The sequence below is a fragment of the Bombyx mandarina genome, chromosome 08 (genome assembly GCF_030267445.1).
Source record: "Bombyx mandarina strain Sakado chromosome 08, ASM3026744v2".
Taxonomy (NCBI): Eukaryota; Metazoa; Arthropoda; class Insecta; order Lepidoptera; family Bombycidae; genus Bombyx; species Bombyx mandarina.
Window position 1 is genome coordinate 13,239,458 of NC_143215.1, and position 17,743 is coordinate 13,257,200.

Here is a 17,743-nt window from a genome sequence, read left to right on the forward strand (position 1 = left end):
AAAATATTTTACTGCACAGCTTAACCAAGAGATTGTTTTAAAAACAAACAAATCTTAATGTTTCTCAAAGATCCTGTTTCTCCCGTAGCAAGATAAAATATAAAATTCCAAATAACATTACTTAAATTCTTATCCGAAAAATCTCTGGATTAGAATTCAATACTTTTTTGTAACACAATCAATACAGTTTGAAGATTGGCGATTGACCTTTAAAATCAAAATCACTTCATTTTCAATTATTCTTTTTTTAAAACAAGTTTTATGCTATAAACTAATGTTGATCTGGACGTTATAAGTTTTAAAAATTAATAGATTCTACGAAATACGTGAATACCTGTATAGTGTTGACAGCGTTTCTGACCAATGCAATTATAATGGGTGAAACAACGCAAACCAGTACGAGTATACCAGCGCAAATCGCTTCGCTTTGCCTTGCGTCTTTCAGACTCTCCGTTGCGCCTTCCCTAAAAATAAAAAAATAAATTCATTAAAATACTTGAGAGCAAATTTTGATGTTATCTGTACTTTTTATTTTTATTGCTTAGATGGGTGGACTAACAACATGGTTGAATGAAATGTTTACTGGAGCTTATAAACATCTACAACGTAAATGCGCCACCCACTTTGAGATATAAGTTCTAAGGTCTCAGTATAGTTACAACGGCTGCCCCACCCTTCAAACCGAAACGCGTTACTGCTTCACGGCCGAAATAGGCAGGGTGTTGGTACCTACCCGTGCGGACTCACAAGATGTCTTACCACCAGTAAAACGTACACTAACGTTACAAGATTAATTGATTTCCGAAATATTTGACGACGAATCGATACTTCTACTATCTTAGTTTCTTATAACATCATGGATTACTTTGATCAACAAGTTTACTTACAAAACGGCAATAACCATGTTTTCTAATTGATTAACGCTTGACATGAGGAATGTCAACTTTCAATCACAAACAACTTGAATTCCAGAAATACTAAGAACAATTAAATAAAACTATTTCAACAATGAAAACTTTTAATACTAATGAACCGTTCAATTAGAATTTTGAAGTACAACTTTCTTCTATTCTTTTGGATATAATTAACAAACCTGATATATTCTCGGAGTTGTTTCTGTACAGCCCTCAGCTTATCCAGAAACGTAGCCGTCTGATCGAAGTACTCTATAGCTTCAGCGACACTCCCTTCTTGATGCTTGTTATCAACTATTTGCTGATTCCTATAATAATATTGAATGTGAAAAGTTGAAGCATCTTGCAAAACTATTTTGATATTTCACTTTTTTATGGTTCAAAATGTTATGTTCTTATGATAATAATTATTGGCCACTTTATCCAGCTATTTATTTAATGGTTACTTCGCTTACTTTTCTGTAATGTTATATATTTTTATTATGAATGGTAATAGATAGAATGCACATAATGTACCGAAAAAAGTCTAGCAATCTATTTTTCTTTTCAGTTTTTATTTCTAGTTGTTCTTTATGTTTTTTTTTATTTATTGCTTAGATGGGTGGACGAGCTCACAGTTGGTGTTAAAAGCGGTTACTGGAGCTCATAGACATCTACGACGTAAATGCGCCACCCATCTTGAGATACAAGTTCTAAGGTCTCATGTATTACTGCTGCTGCTGTATGCGCATTACTGCTTCACGGCAGAAATAGACAGGGTGGTGTTACCTACCCGCGTGGACTTACAAGAGTTCCTGCCACCATTAATTGAAACATACAGCAAAATAGTCTTACTTATAAAATGAACAAAAATTGAATTATTTCATAAACATGTTCTTATTCGAATAGTTTACATTTATTTTTCATTTTTCTTCATTGGTTCATACCTTAATTAATCAATTAATTTCAGACTTATTAGTATTTGGAACTTAGTTTTGAATTGCATTCTCTCTTTACTCTGTTGCTTTCGACAAGTATTCACTGATCATTTTAATTTTAACTTTTATAGGTACATCTTTGTAGTATAAATACTTTTATTTCCTCATCGATGATACTTCATGCCCAACTTACTTTTTCTCTAAATCTTGATATTCCGGGCTGTCTTCTTTAATGTCTTTATGAAGCGGTATCAACGAAGGCACCAAGTTCAGAGTATTGTCGAGTAGATCTCTACCTAACGTCATATGAGCCACGTATCTGTAATAAGTGAGGAAATTAGAACAACTTCATGATAGTGTTACGCGCTGGGGTTCGGGATAAATAAAATTCCACTAAAGTACAACTAAAAACTGTATTCAACACTTAAAACACTCAACAAACACTTGAAAACTCTCAATTCGCTTCTTCCTCTTCGCTTCAGGTGATCCGTTCGCTGTTTCGCTTCGAGTAGTTCCGGTTACTGACTGACTGTGAGCCATCTCTGCAACGCTTTTATAGTCGAGACGAAATCCCTAGAATCGTCGAGAATATACCACAAAGTCGAGTACTATCTTTCCGCTATCTGACAATATATGGCGTTGTACTTCTAAAGCGTTCTAGGTTCTACTAGATCTTTCGATACTCGTTCGACTATTCTTTTTTTTTTTTTTATTGCCCTTGTAGGCAGACGAGCATACGGCCCACCTGATGGTGAGTGGTTACCGTCGCCCATGGACTTCAGCAATGCCAGGGGCAGAGCCAAGCCGCTGCCTACCGCTTAATACTCTCCACAAGCCTCGTTTGAAGAAGGACATGTCATAGCGCTCGGGAAACACCGTGGAGGGGAGCTCATTCCATAGCCGGATGGTACGTGGCAAAAAAGACCTCTGGAAACGCACTGTGGATGACCGCAGTGGCTCCAGGTAGTATGGATGAACTCTACTCCGGTGGCGGGCGGTGCGATGGTAAAAACGAGATGCCGGTATCATCTCGAACAATTCCTCAGAGCACTCCCCATGGAACAAACGGTACAAAATACAGAGGGAACCGAAGTCCCTCCGCAGACCCAGAGGTTCCAAACGATCCGTGAGACCGGGATTATCGACAATCCGAACGGCCCTCCTCTGTATTCGGCGACAGATGGCGTTAACCTTACCGGCGTAACAATAGTAGAAACGAACGTATTTTGCCTATGGCAATCATCATGTCTATTTTCAAATCAGGGTAAGAGAATTCTGTTCCTACACACAATTACTACTTTTCTATCACCCATTCAGAGCATAATTGATCCAAAATCATCCTACTAACATCTACCGTATGACCAAAAGAACCTTAGTCCTAGAGCATACTGTTCATTTGACGTACAGTATGCACATTTTGAAGTCGTCGTGGCGGACGGATAAGACGTCCGGTGCATTCGTGTTGAAGCGATGCACCGGTGTTCGAATCCCGCAGGCGGGTACCAATTTTTCTAATGAAATACTCAACAAATGTTCACGATTGACTTCCACGGTGAAGGAATAACATCGTGTAATAAAAATCAAACCCGCAAAAATTATAATTATCGTAATTACTGGTGGTAGGACCTCTTGTGAGTCCGCGCGGATGGGTACCACCACCCTGCCTATTTCTGCCGTGAAGCAGTAATGCGTTTCGGTTTGAAGGGTGGGGCAGCCGTTGTAACTATACATGAGACCTTAGAACTTGTATCTCAAGGTGGGTGGCGCATTTACGTTGTGGATGTCTATGGGCTCCAGTAACCACTTAACACCAGGTGGGCTGTGAGCTAGTCCACACATCTCAGCAATAAAAAAAATAAAATAAAAAACGTACCAACTTTGCTCTTAGTCGCTGTGACGACCCTATATTGTCTATTTCTATTCCTATCCCTGTGTATGATGATGCGTTCTGATTTTAAGCATAAAGCAGTAAAATACAAGCAACTGTAATTGATTTAGCACCATAAGGTATTTCTGTAAGACGTTTATCAAGGGATACTTCAGTCATTACACAATAGACATTAATTCGCTAGATATGTATAAACTCATATATATTTGGGAATTCCTGCGAACTTTACAGAGCCACAGAACTTTATTAGATAATTCGAAAATAGCCGATTAGAAACGGCTACCTTCCAGCGAATTCTTATGATTTTAGTGACGTCATTTATTTAGTTGTTCAGTGAACCCTTTACATTGCTCGTCCAAGTACAGTCTGATTTCCAGCAATAAGTTAACAAAGACTCGATTCCCAAATTACCTTTCGTATGCTTTCGCTTGCAGATACCCTCTTGCGAAATAGTTGATGCCCAAAACCGAAGCAATACCCTTACACTCGATGCTGCGTAGGAGATTCTTGAATCCGACCAGGTACCTTAAGGAAACACAATAACATATAGTATAATAGTACAGATTTTGGTGCAATTGGTGGTACATACAGTACCTAACGCCCCTGACTGTTACGCGGGGGTCGTGAGTTTGATTTAAGCAGTGGGTAAACATTCGTGTAATGAATAGGTTTGTTTGCTCTTTATCTGGGTGTTTATTATATATATTAACGTGTATACGTATGTATATCAGTCTCTGGTATCTATAACACTGGGAATCCTTATTTGGTACTGGATAAAAATTGGAAAAAGCAAAGAAAAAGAGAGGTGTCGGCTGGCTGTATCTTTCCAGTGAAATACCCTACGTTCGTGTTTTGTAATGAACTTAATATAAATAGATGATGATGTTGTATCTTTAAAGTGGTTAGTTGTAGAGTAGTAGATTTATCGCCTCCGAAATCCCCTGTATACTAAATTTTATGAAAATCGTTGGAGCCGTTTCCGAGATTCAGATTATATACATATATATTAATATACAAGAATTGCTCGTTTAAAGGTATAAGATTTATTGCTCCGGACCCTACTATGTCCACGAACAAATTCAATGATGACATCGTGTGCGAGTGAAAAAATCGACCCCAAAAATATACAAAATTGTCCAATTACTAATGCTAGGGTGTATTGCCGTCTTATCTGTGTATTTCAGTTGCTAAATAGCCATGCGTTTCTGTTCCAAAACTGAAACGGACCTTTTGCAATGCAAGGAAAATTATCTCTTCGTGCTTCAGGGTTTGTATATGGTGGAATTCATTTTGTGTCATCTATTGGCGCCGGTAATAGATGTTGTAGGTAGTAAGTAGTATAAGTAGTTTCAGTAGTTTTTTTTATTTTTTTTATTGCCTATAGGCAGACGTGCATACGGCCCACCTGATGTTGAGTGGTTACCATCGCCCATGGACTTCAGCTATGCCAGGGGCAGAGCCAAGCCGCTGCAAGAAAGCCGCTTTGTGTTCTCTACAACTTCCCAAAACACTTTAGATACGACAAATCTTATCTGATCGCGACCGGCCACTGCAAAACCGCCGTCGCCTAAAACTTGTCTTGTCGGATCCTCCGGACTTACTTTCGGTGCTTTTAGACCTCTCAAGCACTAGTCACCGTCCCCGTCGAACTGGTCGATAACCCATAGACACAGCCCACTGAGTTTCTCGGCGGATCTTCTCAGTGGGTCGCGATTCCGACCAGGTGGTAAATTCTACGAAGCACTGCTCTTGCTAGGACTAGTGTTAGCAAATTCTCTCAGGTTGAGCCCGTGAGCTCACCTACCCGTCCGGGCATAGCTGGAATAGCCTCTTAGGCTACCAGTGATTAGGTAGAAAAAAAATCCTACAAATGAATATAATATATTTTATTTTTACATTATTCATAATGAATCACAAGTTTCAGATAAGCTTTCCAACTCTGAATGTTATCAATTCTGGATAATCCATGACTGGTCATTAAAATAAATAAATTTTAAAGCATTTTTCACATGTCCATACGATATTATACGGAGTGTTTTGGATGTACCGTACGATTTCGAGGAGCCGAAGGACGTGTGTCTGTGGGTGTGTGAGCCCGTGACTCATTTTAATAAAGGCACGGAACACTGACTCACTTGTGTGTACTAAAGCTCAACCATATGAGCTTTTACATTTTCAAATATTTAATAATATATAGGAAAACAGCAGTTCTATTAGTTTCGATTGGCGAATGTCAAGTTTGAATAAGAGGATAAAATCGAATTAGACTCCGATTTATTGATTTAGGTACACACAATATTCGTTGATGTTCTTTTGTTTTTTTTCCCTACCTATGCTGATAACCCTGAGAGGCTATTTCAGCTTCGCCCTAACGTTTGTAAGTGAGCTCACGGGGCTCAAACCGGAGAGTTGCTAACACTGACCCTAGCAAGAGCAGTGCTTCGCAGAATCTACCACCGGATCGGAAACGCGACCCGCTGAGAAGAGTTGATGTTCATCATAACTGTTAATAATACTTTATTTTTAAACTGTATATTTGTATTTTATACAGGTGCAGTTATACAGGTGACACAAAATGGTATTTTGAATATTGAAACATTAGAAGAAGAAACATTAGAAATATTATAACATTTTTAAAGAACTTTAAAAAATTACTGTTTTCTTTTGCATGAAGTACCTGTTGAATTGATTCAAATTAACCAATGCTTAGTTTTGAGTAAAAAAATAAATGGTCACGTTATGTATGCCTTACTTACCGCCACAAATACATAAGCAGAAATGAACAATTATCTTCGGACCCAAAAAAAATTTGGTGGTAACTACATGTGCAAGCTTATGATACCCTATCACTGATTACTTAGTGAGACAATGAGAGTATTATTACTCCCCCTACTGGGCAGCTAGTTTGATTTAGAACACTCATATATCCTCCGTGCTTGAAGAACCTACCCCAAACTCTCTCTACCTCTCTATATCTGTCTCTATAACATTAAAAGCCGTTAAAAATTAAGCCTATTGACGTAAAAAATATACTATGAAGTAAAAATAAATTACTTTGCCACAAAAAAAGATTAAGTACGATCGTAAAATGTTTATAGTTTTCTAGCGTGTCTACCCATGAATACTAAAAATGTATTATCTAGTCAAGAACACTGTAAATTGAGTAAAAGCGACTAGAATTTTACACGTAAAAAAGTTAATTGATTATAACAAAGTCGCCAAAGATTTATTTCAAGTTACATCATCGCGGGTCCTCATGTGGCGACTTTACTGAGGTACGAAACGGGTCTCGGAGCGAATCGTTTTTTTTTAGGATTGAAGGAATACTGGTGGCTCGGAGGCCTTTCTGAGGTGTGGGATTTGCTAACAGCTGCCCGAGCGCCTCCGAAGGAGACCTAACAACTCAAGAGCAGCTGCTTCGCGAATGAATCTACTAGCGGATCGGAATCGCGATCCGCTGAGAAGATCCGGCGAGAAACTCAGCGAGATGATGCATGGGTTAGATTGCACGTCGATCTCTTTGTCGAGTTCGATGAGTACGGTTACCAGGATCCCTAAGCCTGCTCCTAGTGTTAGAGTTGAAGGCGTCTAATGTAAAGGTTATTTGGATCTCATGGATCCGTAAAGACGTGTCTAAAGCGTCAACGGCGACGGGCCCCTGCGTGATCAGGATTTGGGGTGAACCTCTATGCTCGAGCATATACTCCCTACTGTATAGGGGACGGATGAAATTGCTGACAGATTTGAATGGGGCGGTAGAAACATCGACTCAAATTGCTCAAAACACAGGAGGCCATTATACACAGTGGTACACTGATCTAATCTAATTAACTACCCTACTACGTACTACTATCTGACAGACTAATCTTAAAGTCGAGGGAGCCTGCAACCGGCCTTGCTTAATTTTAAGGTCCTCATATCTTTTTATGGGCTAGCGAGGTCAAGTTCCTGCTTTGAATCGTTTTTTTTATTGCTTAGATGGGTGGACGAACTCACAGCCCACCTTGTCTTAAGTGGTTACTGGAGCCCATAGACATCTACAACGTAAATGCGCCACCCACCTTGAGATACGTTCTAAAGTCTCAAGTATTGTATAGTATAGTTACAACGGCTGCCCCACACTTCAAACCGCAACGCATTACTGCTTCACGGCAGAAATAGGCAGGGTGGTGGTACCTACCCGCGCGGAATCACAAGCGGTCCTACCACTAGTAATAAACTTTACCGGAGCCCATAGATACGAACAACGTGAATACTGCTACCCACCTTGAGACATTAGTTCTAAGTCTTATAGTACATCTGTTGTTAGATCGGGGGGCTTATACACATCATAACGTGAACGATCCGAGTCGGCGACGGCGCAAACAGTAGTGGTAAATCTAGTAACATAGGTATCTTAAAAACACATTATATGACCTGTTGAATTGGTAATAAGATCGCGAGTTTGCGCCGCTGGTAAATCACTACATCGCCATAATAATATGCAGAATAGAACAGCATACCACTAGTTCTGGCAAATCTTTTTACTGGTGGTAGGACGTCTTGTGAGTCCGCACGGGTAGGTACCATCACCCTGCTTATTTCTGCCGTGTAGTAATGCGTTTCGGTATGAAAAGTGGGGCAGCCGTTGTACTGTAAAAACTAAGACCTTTGAACTCATATCTCAAGGTAAGTGGCGGCATTTACCTTGTAGATGTCTATGGGCTCCGGTGACCACTTAACATCAGGTGGGTCGTGAGCTCGTCCACCCACCTAAGCAATAAAAAAAGGAAAAGACCATCACTGATCTTATAACCATCATCTAAGTTCCTCTCTAAATAAATAGAAGATAATGTTGAAGATATTTACCAGACATGACTTTGCTAATAGATCACGTAACTATCGGATCAATTAAAAAAAAATCCTGTTAAGGTCCTAAAGTTCTTTCTGCATTGATTAAAAAGTCAGATTTAATTAAATTGTTTACTGAAAATCTAGGTTAATTGATAGCTCAGCATCGATGCAACGTGACGTCAAATGATAATTATTACCGCGGCAACTGGAGCGTATATGACTCCCGCAAACCTGACATCTCAATAAGCGAACCGAAGCGAACACAGATTTAAACAATGGAAAAATTTAATTGATATATTTAATGAATCGAATTTAAAATGAAATTAGTTGATATTCAAATTCAATTTTTTTAAAGTCAAAGTGATCGACTTTAAAAAAATTGAATTTGAATAATTTTAATCCAATTATTTTTTGAATTGTATTATTAACTAGCCGACCCGGCATTCCGAGCATTTTCATATTTATCTACCTTTTAAACCTTCTCTGGACTTCGACAAATAATTCAAGATCAAAATTAGCCAAATCGGTCCAGCCGTTCTCGAGTATTAGCGAGACTAACGAACAGCAATTCATTTTTATTTAAATAGATAATATTCTTTATGACTCTTCTTTCGATTAAATTCTTTCTTTGTGAGTATTGTTAATAGGTACCAACAAGAATAAAACTCAATTGGGAATGATACAAAACCATTATGCCTTTGCCTATGTAGATACCGATGGATTTCATGAACGATAATCATTCTGCAACCACTCTCTCCTCCTCAGTCTCCTGTCACTACTGCTGATTAACTCGTCTGCGGTAGCTTCTTCTGCTTGCAATATGTATTCCCAGAGCATTCCCCTGCCCTTGATCTGCATTCCTCCTCTTTTTCAAGGACGGAAGGATTACTGGTGGCTCAAAGGCCTTTTCAGTTTCATTAGAGTTGGCAAGAGCTGCCCGAACTCTTAGAACTTATATCTCGAGGTGGGTGGCGCATTTTACGTTGCAGATGTACGTCTATGGGCTCCAGTAACCACTTAACACCAGGTGTGCTGTGAGCTTGACCACACAACTAAGCTATAAGAAAAAAAATCACCTCCGAAGGAGATGTAACAGGTCGAAAGCAGATGTTTCGCAAAAGAATCTACTACTGGATCGGTACCGTGATTCGTTGAGAATATCCGGCGAAAAACCCCGCTGGCTGATGTTAAGAGCTATGTTTCGTGTCCAGCTCTTTGACAACTTCAACGGGTATGGTTATTAGGGTAAAGATGCCTGCTCCTAGAGCTTTAGGCACTTAATAACAGAATAGCATTATTAGTGGATCCGGAAGGACTTGTTCAGTCCAAAGTACTGTTACCTCGTCCTAATCTTCCCTGCTAAAGTTAGTTTTAATGGTGGGACGGTAGGTAGGTCGCATAGTAGGTGCCATTGTGCTACCTGTAGATGCACACCTTGCATATTAATCATCATCATCGTCATTAGGCCTTACAGCCCAGGGCGGGCCTTAGCCTGGTCCAGTATGTCACTCCAGACTGCTCTATTCAAGGCTTTCTCCTTCTAGTTCCTGACACCGATAACTTTGAGGTCGCGCTCCACGCCCTCCAACCATTGGAGCTTGGATCTAATTAATGGTCATAATTAATGCATAGATGAAATCAAAACTTATTTGATTGGGCATTAGTTCGGTATGGTGGTAGTTCTTTTTGACTTTCAACAAGTATGTACTTTCATTTATGTAGAATTTTTTTTGGATTTGATTTGATTAAAAAAAAATCTTTACTATAAAATTTACTCAAAATCTGTATATGCCATAAATTAGGCATAACATCTTCGAACTTAAGTAACATTAATCCACCAAATTATTGTATAAACGCTGTCAGCGCCAATCTCCGACTCATTGAATGTTTTTGTCATTAAAATCATTGCTTATTGTCAAGAATTGAAATTTCGAAAATTTTCCGTTAAAATTTAGACAGTTCACAAATTCGATTTCAGTTATTTGTTCTCAATAACATTGCTTTAGAGATATTAGGAATTTATGAATTCAATGTCACTATCTGACAACATTGTGAAAATACAGACAGCTATCGCTAGTTTGTGTTTAGTTTCTTAAATAAATAATAGTTTAAAAAAACTAACAAAATACGCTTTTACAGAAAATCCAACTAAAAAATAGAAAATAAATTTTAATAAATTTGAATTAAAAACAGTGTAAGAAATAATGATTTTATTGTAAAAAAAGCGTGCGGTACACGGTATCAGTAGTTATAAATATTTTATGAACAGATATGAGTCGAAGGACTATTTTGATAATATCCTAAAAAACACTCCATGCTTTTTTACAATAATACTATTTTTTTTACACTATTTTTAATTCAAATTGTTTAAATTTTATTTTCTATTTTTTAGTTGGATTTTCTGTAAAAGCGTATTCTTTTAGTTTTTTTTCAGCTAATATTAATCTTTCATTTTTTTCATTGAATCTCAATTTTTTTTTAAATATTGAATTGTTATCGATTCTTAATAAGTATGCCAAATTTCAAGTTAATCCGACGTTTTGAAGGAGGTCAAAATCTTGTTCAAAGATTCCGTTACATACTAACATACATGTCTGAAACTAATAATAGCGTATTAATTAGGTACATATCTCGCTACTACGATTATTATACATATATGTGTAAATCAATATGCAAATGCTCATCTTCTATGCGTTGCTAACGAAAATAGTTGTTGTTGGCACTGCAGGGAAAACTTTTCCGTTCTGACGTCCAAGGGACGGAAAGCCGTAAACTGGCTAAAAAAAAATTACCTCCAAAGAGTGCTGCTGTCTGTGTCCTTAATTTCCTTCGTCAGATGATGGAGGAGGGCGGCGTTCGCGTTCGTGTACCACTCCACAGCCTCGGTCATTGACTTCTCGGCGTTGATGCTGGCTCTGAAAGGATTTGTACGTTTTTTTTTTGTTTTTTTTTTAACTGGATTGTTCGAGGCAAGAGATTATCAATTTTTTTTTACTTTATTAACCCTTTGACTGCCGTGTAGATCACCCGTGCCCTACGTGTCGCACTGAAGTAATGATATCGATTTCTGTTACTAAGCACCTGCATTGCCTAACTTTACCTTCTTTTGTTCTGAATCAATGTTTTAATCTTTTAGATCTCTTAGAAACAAATTGATTCTTAGTTACTTCGGATTCGTCTTCCGGCGTCTTAGAGACAGAAGTCGATATGATTACTTTAGTGCGCCAAAAAGTGTCCCGGTGACTACACGACAATCAAAGGATTAAAGTTAATATCCGGATTAACGTGCCCATGGTCAATCTGGTTAGTGTTAACTGGTTACTGAATGAACCCGGAGAATGTTACCACTCACTTTGAGATATGAGATCTAAGGTGTGTCATATTATTCAGGTGTCTCATACGTCATCTCTGCACTCACTCCTTTCTCTCGCATAACCTCTTTCACATAGTCCGTCCAAGTTTTTTTAGAGCGTCCCTTCCATCACATTACCATCTACTCTCATACCGCCTTTTTGGTCATATGATCATGAACCTATGTACAGCTCGAATAGAGTATCGGTGTTACCGAGCCAACTGGAACAAATAGACAAATCTGTGTTATTACTAAGCTTGAAGGTATCACAACATGGTATTCATTAAATAGCAAACAAAAAAGGCTTGAACAGGCTGTCATAGTGTTCTAGATATTCCAAGCTTTTATCCTCGAAATATCAATGCGGTCTCAACCTGAAAAGGTGACAGATTTAGAACGATTAACTTTCACCAGTCAAGTTCGTTGAGAATTGATCGAGGACAATCATAAATTGACCTTTTTTTTATTGCTTAGATGGGTGGACGAGCTCACAGCCCACCTGGTTTTAAGTGGTTACTGGAGCCCATAGACATCTACAACGCAAATGTGCCACCCACCCTGAGGTATAAGTTATAAGATCTCAGTATAGTTACAACGGCTGTCCCACCCCTCAGACCGAAACGCATTACTGCTTCATGGCAGAAATGTGGTACCGACCCGCGCGGACTCACAAGAGGTTTACCACTAGAAATTACGCAAATTAAAGTTTTTGTGGGTTTGTTTTTTATTAGACAATGTTGTTCCTTCACCGTGGAAGTCAAGTTAGTACCCGCCTGGGATTCGAACATCGGTGCATCGTTCAACACGAATGCACCGGACGTCTTATCCTTTAGGCCGCGACGACTTCTCTGACCTGTTTCAAGTTAGCATTTACATTTACTGGTGGTAGGACCTCTTGTGAGTCCGCACGGGTAGGTACCACCGCCCCTCCTGTTGCTGCCGTGAAGCAGTAATGCGTTTCGGTTTGAAGGGTGGGGCAGCCGTTGTAACTATACTGAGACCTTAGAACTTACATCTCAAGGTGTGTGGCGCATTTACGTTGTAGATGTCTATGGGCTCCAGTAACCACTTCACACCAGGTGGGCTGTGAGCTCGTCCACACATCTAAGCAATAAAAAAATAAAAATAAAACTTTTACACGCACCTACACTTGCGTTATTGTGTAGTCTCTCTCTCTCTCTCTCTCTCTCTCTCTCTCTCTCTCTCTCTCTCTCTCTCTCTCTCTCTCTCTCTCTCTCTCTCTCTCTCTCTCTCTCTCTCTCTCTCTCTCTCTCTCTCTCTCTCTCTCTCTCTCTCTCTCTCTAAACCTTGAAATGTCATAAACAAAATAGCTTTAAGGCACTCACAATAAGCACTAGAGCTCCATGTCAATGCCCCGAAAGTTTTAGCAAACTCAATATTCGAGGGCTATTCTCACACGTTCGTTTGTGTAAATTCAGTCCTAAGCAAATGTTTACTACAGATATTTGTGGAGTACCAATTCTCACTTTACCCCTAAACAAATAAGTCTTGGATTGCTACGAATCATTCGGTATCGATGATTAAATATTGTAGAGGATACTTATTCTATGACATGTCAATACGAACTGGTTTCTATTCGTGTCAAAATATTGAACATCTTTCTAGGAGCTGTTTGACGGATTCATGCCACTTTCTAAGTACACTTTATTTACAGTATACGAATAGGCAAAAAGAATAAACAGTGTATATTTTCCTGTTTGAGAACTGATTCTCTTTATTTATTGATTTAGGAACTTCGATAATATCAATAAAATTGTTTAGAACAAAACAAAAGTGAGACAGTAACGGAAACTAATTCATAAGGTAACAGTGAATATGGTCTTATTTCGGCAACAATAGTTTTAACGTGAAATTTAATTTGTGATTTTTCTAATGAGAGTTCAATGTAACGTGACGTTAGCTGGTGCACTTGGTCAATGCTCAGTTCGGTTTGTATGTAATACATTGCGTTTTAAGTAATAATGGTAGATCCTGGGAAGCAATGGCCTTGCTACGGCTAGTAGTTTTCAAGGTGGGTGGAACATTTACGTCGTAGATGTCTATGGGCTCCAGTAACCACTCAACACCAGGTGGGCTGTGAGCTCGTCCACCTAAATATGCAATAAATAAAAAAGTTTTGTTTGTGTGAACGCTTGCGTTGGCTATTAAGAAAACAATAACTTTTTTAATCGAGAGATTCAATCTCTAAACAACATTTCCGTACTCTACTGAACAAACAACGCGGTTATGTATTGAACAAATAAGCGAAGCTCTCGTGCGAGATGGCCACTCAGTTTTACGATCCATAATACTTGGAAACGATACAACAGGTACCAATACACCTGCATTGTATTTCCGATGCATTCTTAACCGGTGTCCCGATAATTTCTAGAAAACGATAAGCAAGTTTTTATTAAGTTGCAAATTTGTAAAGTTAATACTGTTTTATTTCAAACTAGCTTTTGCCCGCGACTCCGTCCGCGTGGAATAGTTAATTTGGCATAACGCAAAATTTTACCCGCGACTTCATTTACGTAGAAAGTTAAAATATTTTTGAATTATAGAATGTTAAGGAGCTATTTAAACCCCTATTTTGAAACATTATTTATTGGTGCTCCACTTGTATTGGCCTTACCGTGATGCTATAATAATATAGCCTATAACCTTCCTCAATAAATGAGCTATCTAACAATGAAAGAATTTTTCAAATCAGACCAGTAGTTCCTGAGATTAGTGCGTTCAAACAAACAAACTCTTTAGCTTTGTAATATTAGTATAGATCGATTGAGAGAATAGTCGAGGCTTCAACTGCGTGTCTCAACCGTGGTTCGGAATGTGGATCTCCATGATGACCTGGAGCTTGACTCAATCAGTAAGTGTATACAGTTGGCATCATTGCGCCACTTTGAGATGGCGACACGACACGCAAACCCTCTTGTCGTGGCCGCCGGAAATTACATACCTGATCCTTTGGACCGAACGGTAAACATTCGACGTCGCCCTAAACACGTCATCCTCCCCCCGATCCATTAACGGTGCTTTTAGGTACCTCAAGCACCGGTCATCGTCCTCATCGAACCCGTCACTTGCGACGAAGGGCTCGACGAGTAAATTAACCCACAGACACAGCCCACAGAATTTGTCGTCGGATCTTCTCAGTGGGTCACGTTTCCGATCCGGTGGTAGATTCTGCGAAGCATTGCTCTTGCTAGGACCAGTGTTAGCAACACCTCCAGTTTGAGCCCTGAGTGCTCACCTACACGCTAGGGTAACGCTGATATAGCCTCTCAAGGATATCAGCGTAGGTAGGGAACAAAAAAGCGTGTTTCAAGGAGGGTGGCGGTCTTCATGTCTAAGGGCTCCCATAACCGCTTAACCAGGTGCGCCTTGATCACATTCACCTGTCTAATGAAAACTAATTTATGTATAATAATTAATTAATCTAAATTAACATTCATCAAAACTAAATTTTATTAATACCTACGTCAATTTTCAAAATCACAAGTTCATTGTCACAATTCAATTCTTTGCTTTATTCTTAAGGTAAAGCGTTCGTTACTTCGCTTCGAATAGAACTGTCTTCATTTCGCTCATCACGCTTGCATAGTCGTTTCGACTGTCTATAATTTTCCAGAACATTCCAGAGGCGTTCGAATTGTTTTGATATCTGGTTTCGCTATCTAACCACAGATGGCGTTACATGTTCCGACATAATATGAGTAGTCCCCTACACCGTTATCTCACGAAATTAAAGTAATGTTATGTGCAGTTATACAATGTTACTCATACAAGACAGTTCCGGGAATGCGGCGTCCTCCATGTGACTCACAACATGACTAAGCCAGCGAAAGACTGGTTTGTTTTCTTTTGCGGTCAACACGTCTCGATTTTGTTTAATTAAAATACCATATCGATGATTAAGCTCTCAAGTAAATAGCCAAGAAGAAACCCTTCTCAAATACAAGCAAATTACGCTGTAATTTTTGATAGAGATAGAAAAAAGATATAGTCGAAGCAAATGTATTAAATAGTAGCTGTATTACGCTGGTCGACTTGGCATATAAAGATGATATCTGAATTCACAAAGAAAACATTTGTTACATAAACTATTATGTATGCGTGTTTGAATGAGTTAAAGATTCCACAGGATTCTCTGTGTTATGGGCACCAGAGACTAGCATACATACTTAAATATGTTTAAATATATACCTACACATATTATAAAGAGGAAAGATTTGATTGCTTGTTTGGAAACTACTGAACCGATTTAAAAAAATATTTAATGGTTGGCCCCGGGTGACATTTTTTTTTTTTTTTTTCCACAGGAGAAAATCGCCGGATCCCCACCCGCGCGGCAGGTGGGGTATGTGGGAGTTGAACCTCACTAAAAACTCCTGCCGCTCACAGCCGGCGCCCTACCTCGGACCGGGCCGGAGCCCAGTCGGGGCTATTGAAACGGCGGGACAGGGTTGACGCAGAGCACATTACATCCATCCCACCGTCCCACGGACGCCGGACCGGTGGCCGCCAGCGACACGACCACCGGTTCCCTCGTTCAGCGGGCCGAGAGCCCGCTTTGATGGCGCCGCGTTACACCTTCCCCCAGAGCGGTCGGGGGAACGCGGTCTACCATCACCCGGCTTCCTATTGCGGGTGAGCGTGCAAAGCACGCCACCCCACGTCTGGGTCTCTCCCCGCACAAAACGGGTGGGACCCCTAGCTCTTAGAGGGCCAGGTCACGGATACGACCCCGGTCCCGACCCCCTGCTCGGCGGCGGCGGGTTTCTGCGTAGTGAGGAGAGCTTTCCCTCACTCGCCCCGCCGCCTCCTTCTGCGAGATGGTGCACTCGCAGAAGTCGAGCATAGCCTTCCATGACTCATCGCTGCCAAGCATCGACGCCACGACGCCAGGCAGCGACAAGTCAGGTCCTATCTTTGCGACCAGGACACGGCGCTGCACCTTCCAAGCGGGGCAGACAGCGAGCGTATCCTCCGCCGTGTCCAGGTCGTGTCCACAATAGTGACACCTCGTCGTCGGCTCAGCCCCTATCCGGCGCAGGTACTTCCCGAAGCATCCGTGCCCGGTCAGCACCTGCACTAGACGAAAGGTGAGACGTCCCTCGCCACGATTCACCCAGTCATCAAAGACCGGGTAAACCGCCTCGACGGTCCGTAGCCCCCACGTGGGGTTGGCCAATCGCCTCGACCACGACTCGAGCACGGACCGCCGAGAATGGGCCTTCCGCGCCCGCAGCTCACTTTCGGGGAGACGCGCCACGCCCCGAGCACGAAGCTCACTGCGCCACCGATAGTCGGCAGCGAGCGACTCCGCCTCCAGCTCCCATGGCGGCGTCCCCGCCAAAACACACGCCGCCTCGAAGGAGACGGTGCGATATCCGCGGATGACCCTGATGGCAACGGTGCGCTGCGGCCGGCGCAGGAACCGAGCCATAGTGGCCCGGTTGCGTGGCTCAGCCCACACAGGTGCACCGTACAGGGCCATCGATCGCACCACCCCCGCGTCGAGGCGGCGCACAACCTGATCCGGTCCCCCAATATTCGGGAGCAGCCGGCTCAAAGAACCGGCCGTCCTCATCAATCGGGGGACCAGCTCCGCAAAGTGAGCACGAAAAGCCCACCGGCTGTCCAACACGAGGCCGAGGTACTTCAACTGCACCCCGACCCCTATCCGGACGCCTCTAACCACGATGTGGGTGTCAACGGGTGGCGCCCTCCGCGGCCCGTGAAACCACAGAGCCTCGGATTTATTGAGCGCCACGTCGAGACCCAGCCTCCTTATCCTTCCGACGACGAGGGCCACTCCCGCTGTGGCGAGACG

At 41.0% G+C, this 17,743-nt stretch overlaps 1 protein-coding gene across 2 annotated transcripts in view; it reads right to left on the minus strand.

The window, feature by feature from the left end:
* Positions 1 to 17,743, minus strand: part of LOC114242933 (uncharacterized) — a 69,635-nt gene that overhangs the window by 9,955 nt on the left and 41,937 nt on the right. For both annotated transcript variants that reach the window (XR_016323438.1, XM_028174265.2), the window contains exons 5-9: positions 11,345 to 11,467; positions 4,131 to 4,244; positions 2,025 to 2,150; positions 1,094 to 1,222; positions 335 to 464 (exon numbers count right to left, since the gene is read on the minus strand). Coding sequence is in view for 1 of the 2 variants with exons in the window: in XM_028174265.2 (XP_028030066.2) it covers positions 335 to 464; positions 1,094 to 1,222; positions 2,025 to 2,150; positions 4,131 to 4,244; positions 11,345 to 11,467 (622 nt within the window). In the remaining variant the exon portion in view is untranslated. The remainder of the gene's footprint in view (positions 1 to 334; positions 465 to 1,093; positions 1,223 to 2,024; positions 2,151 to 4,130; positions 4,245 to 11,344; positions 11,468 to 17,743) is intronic.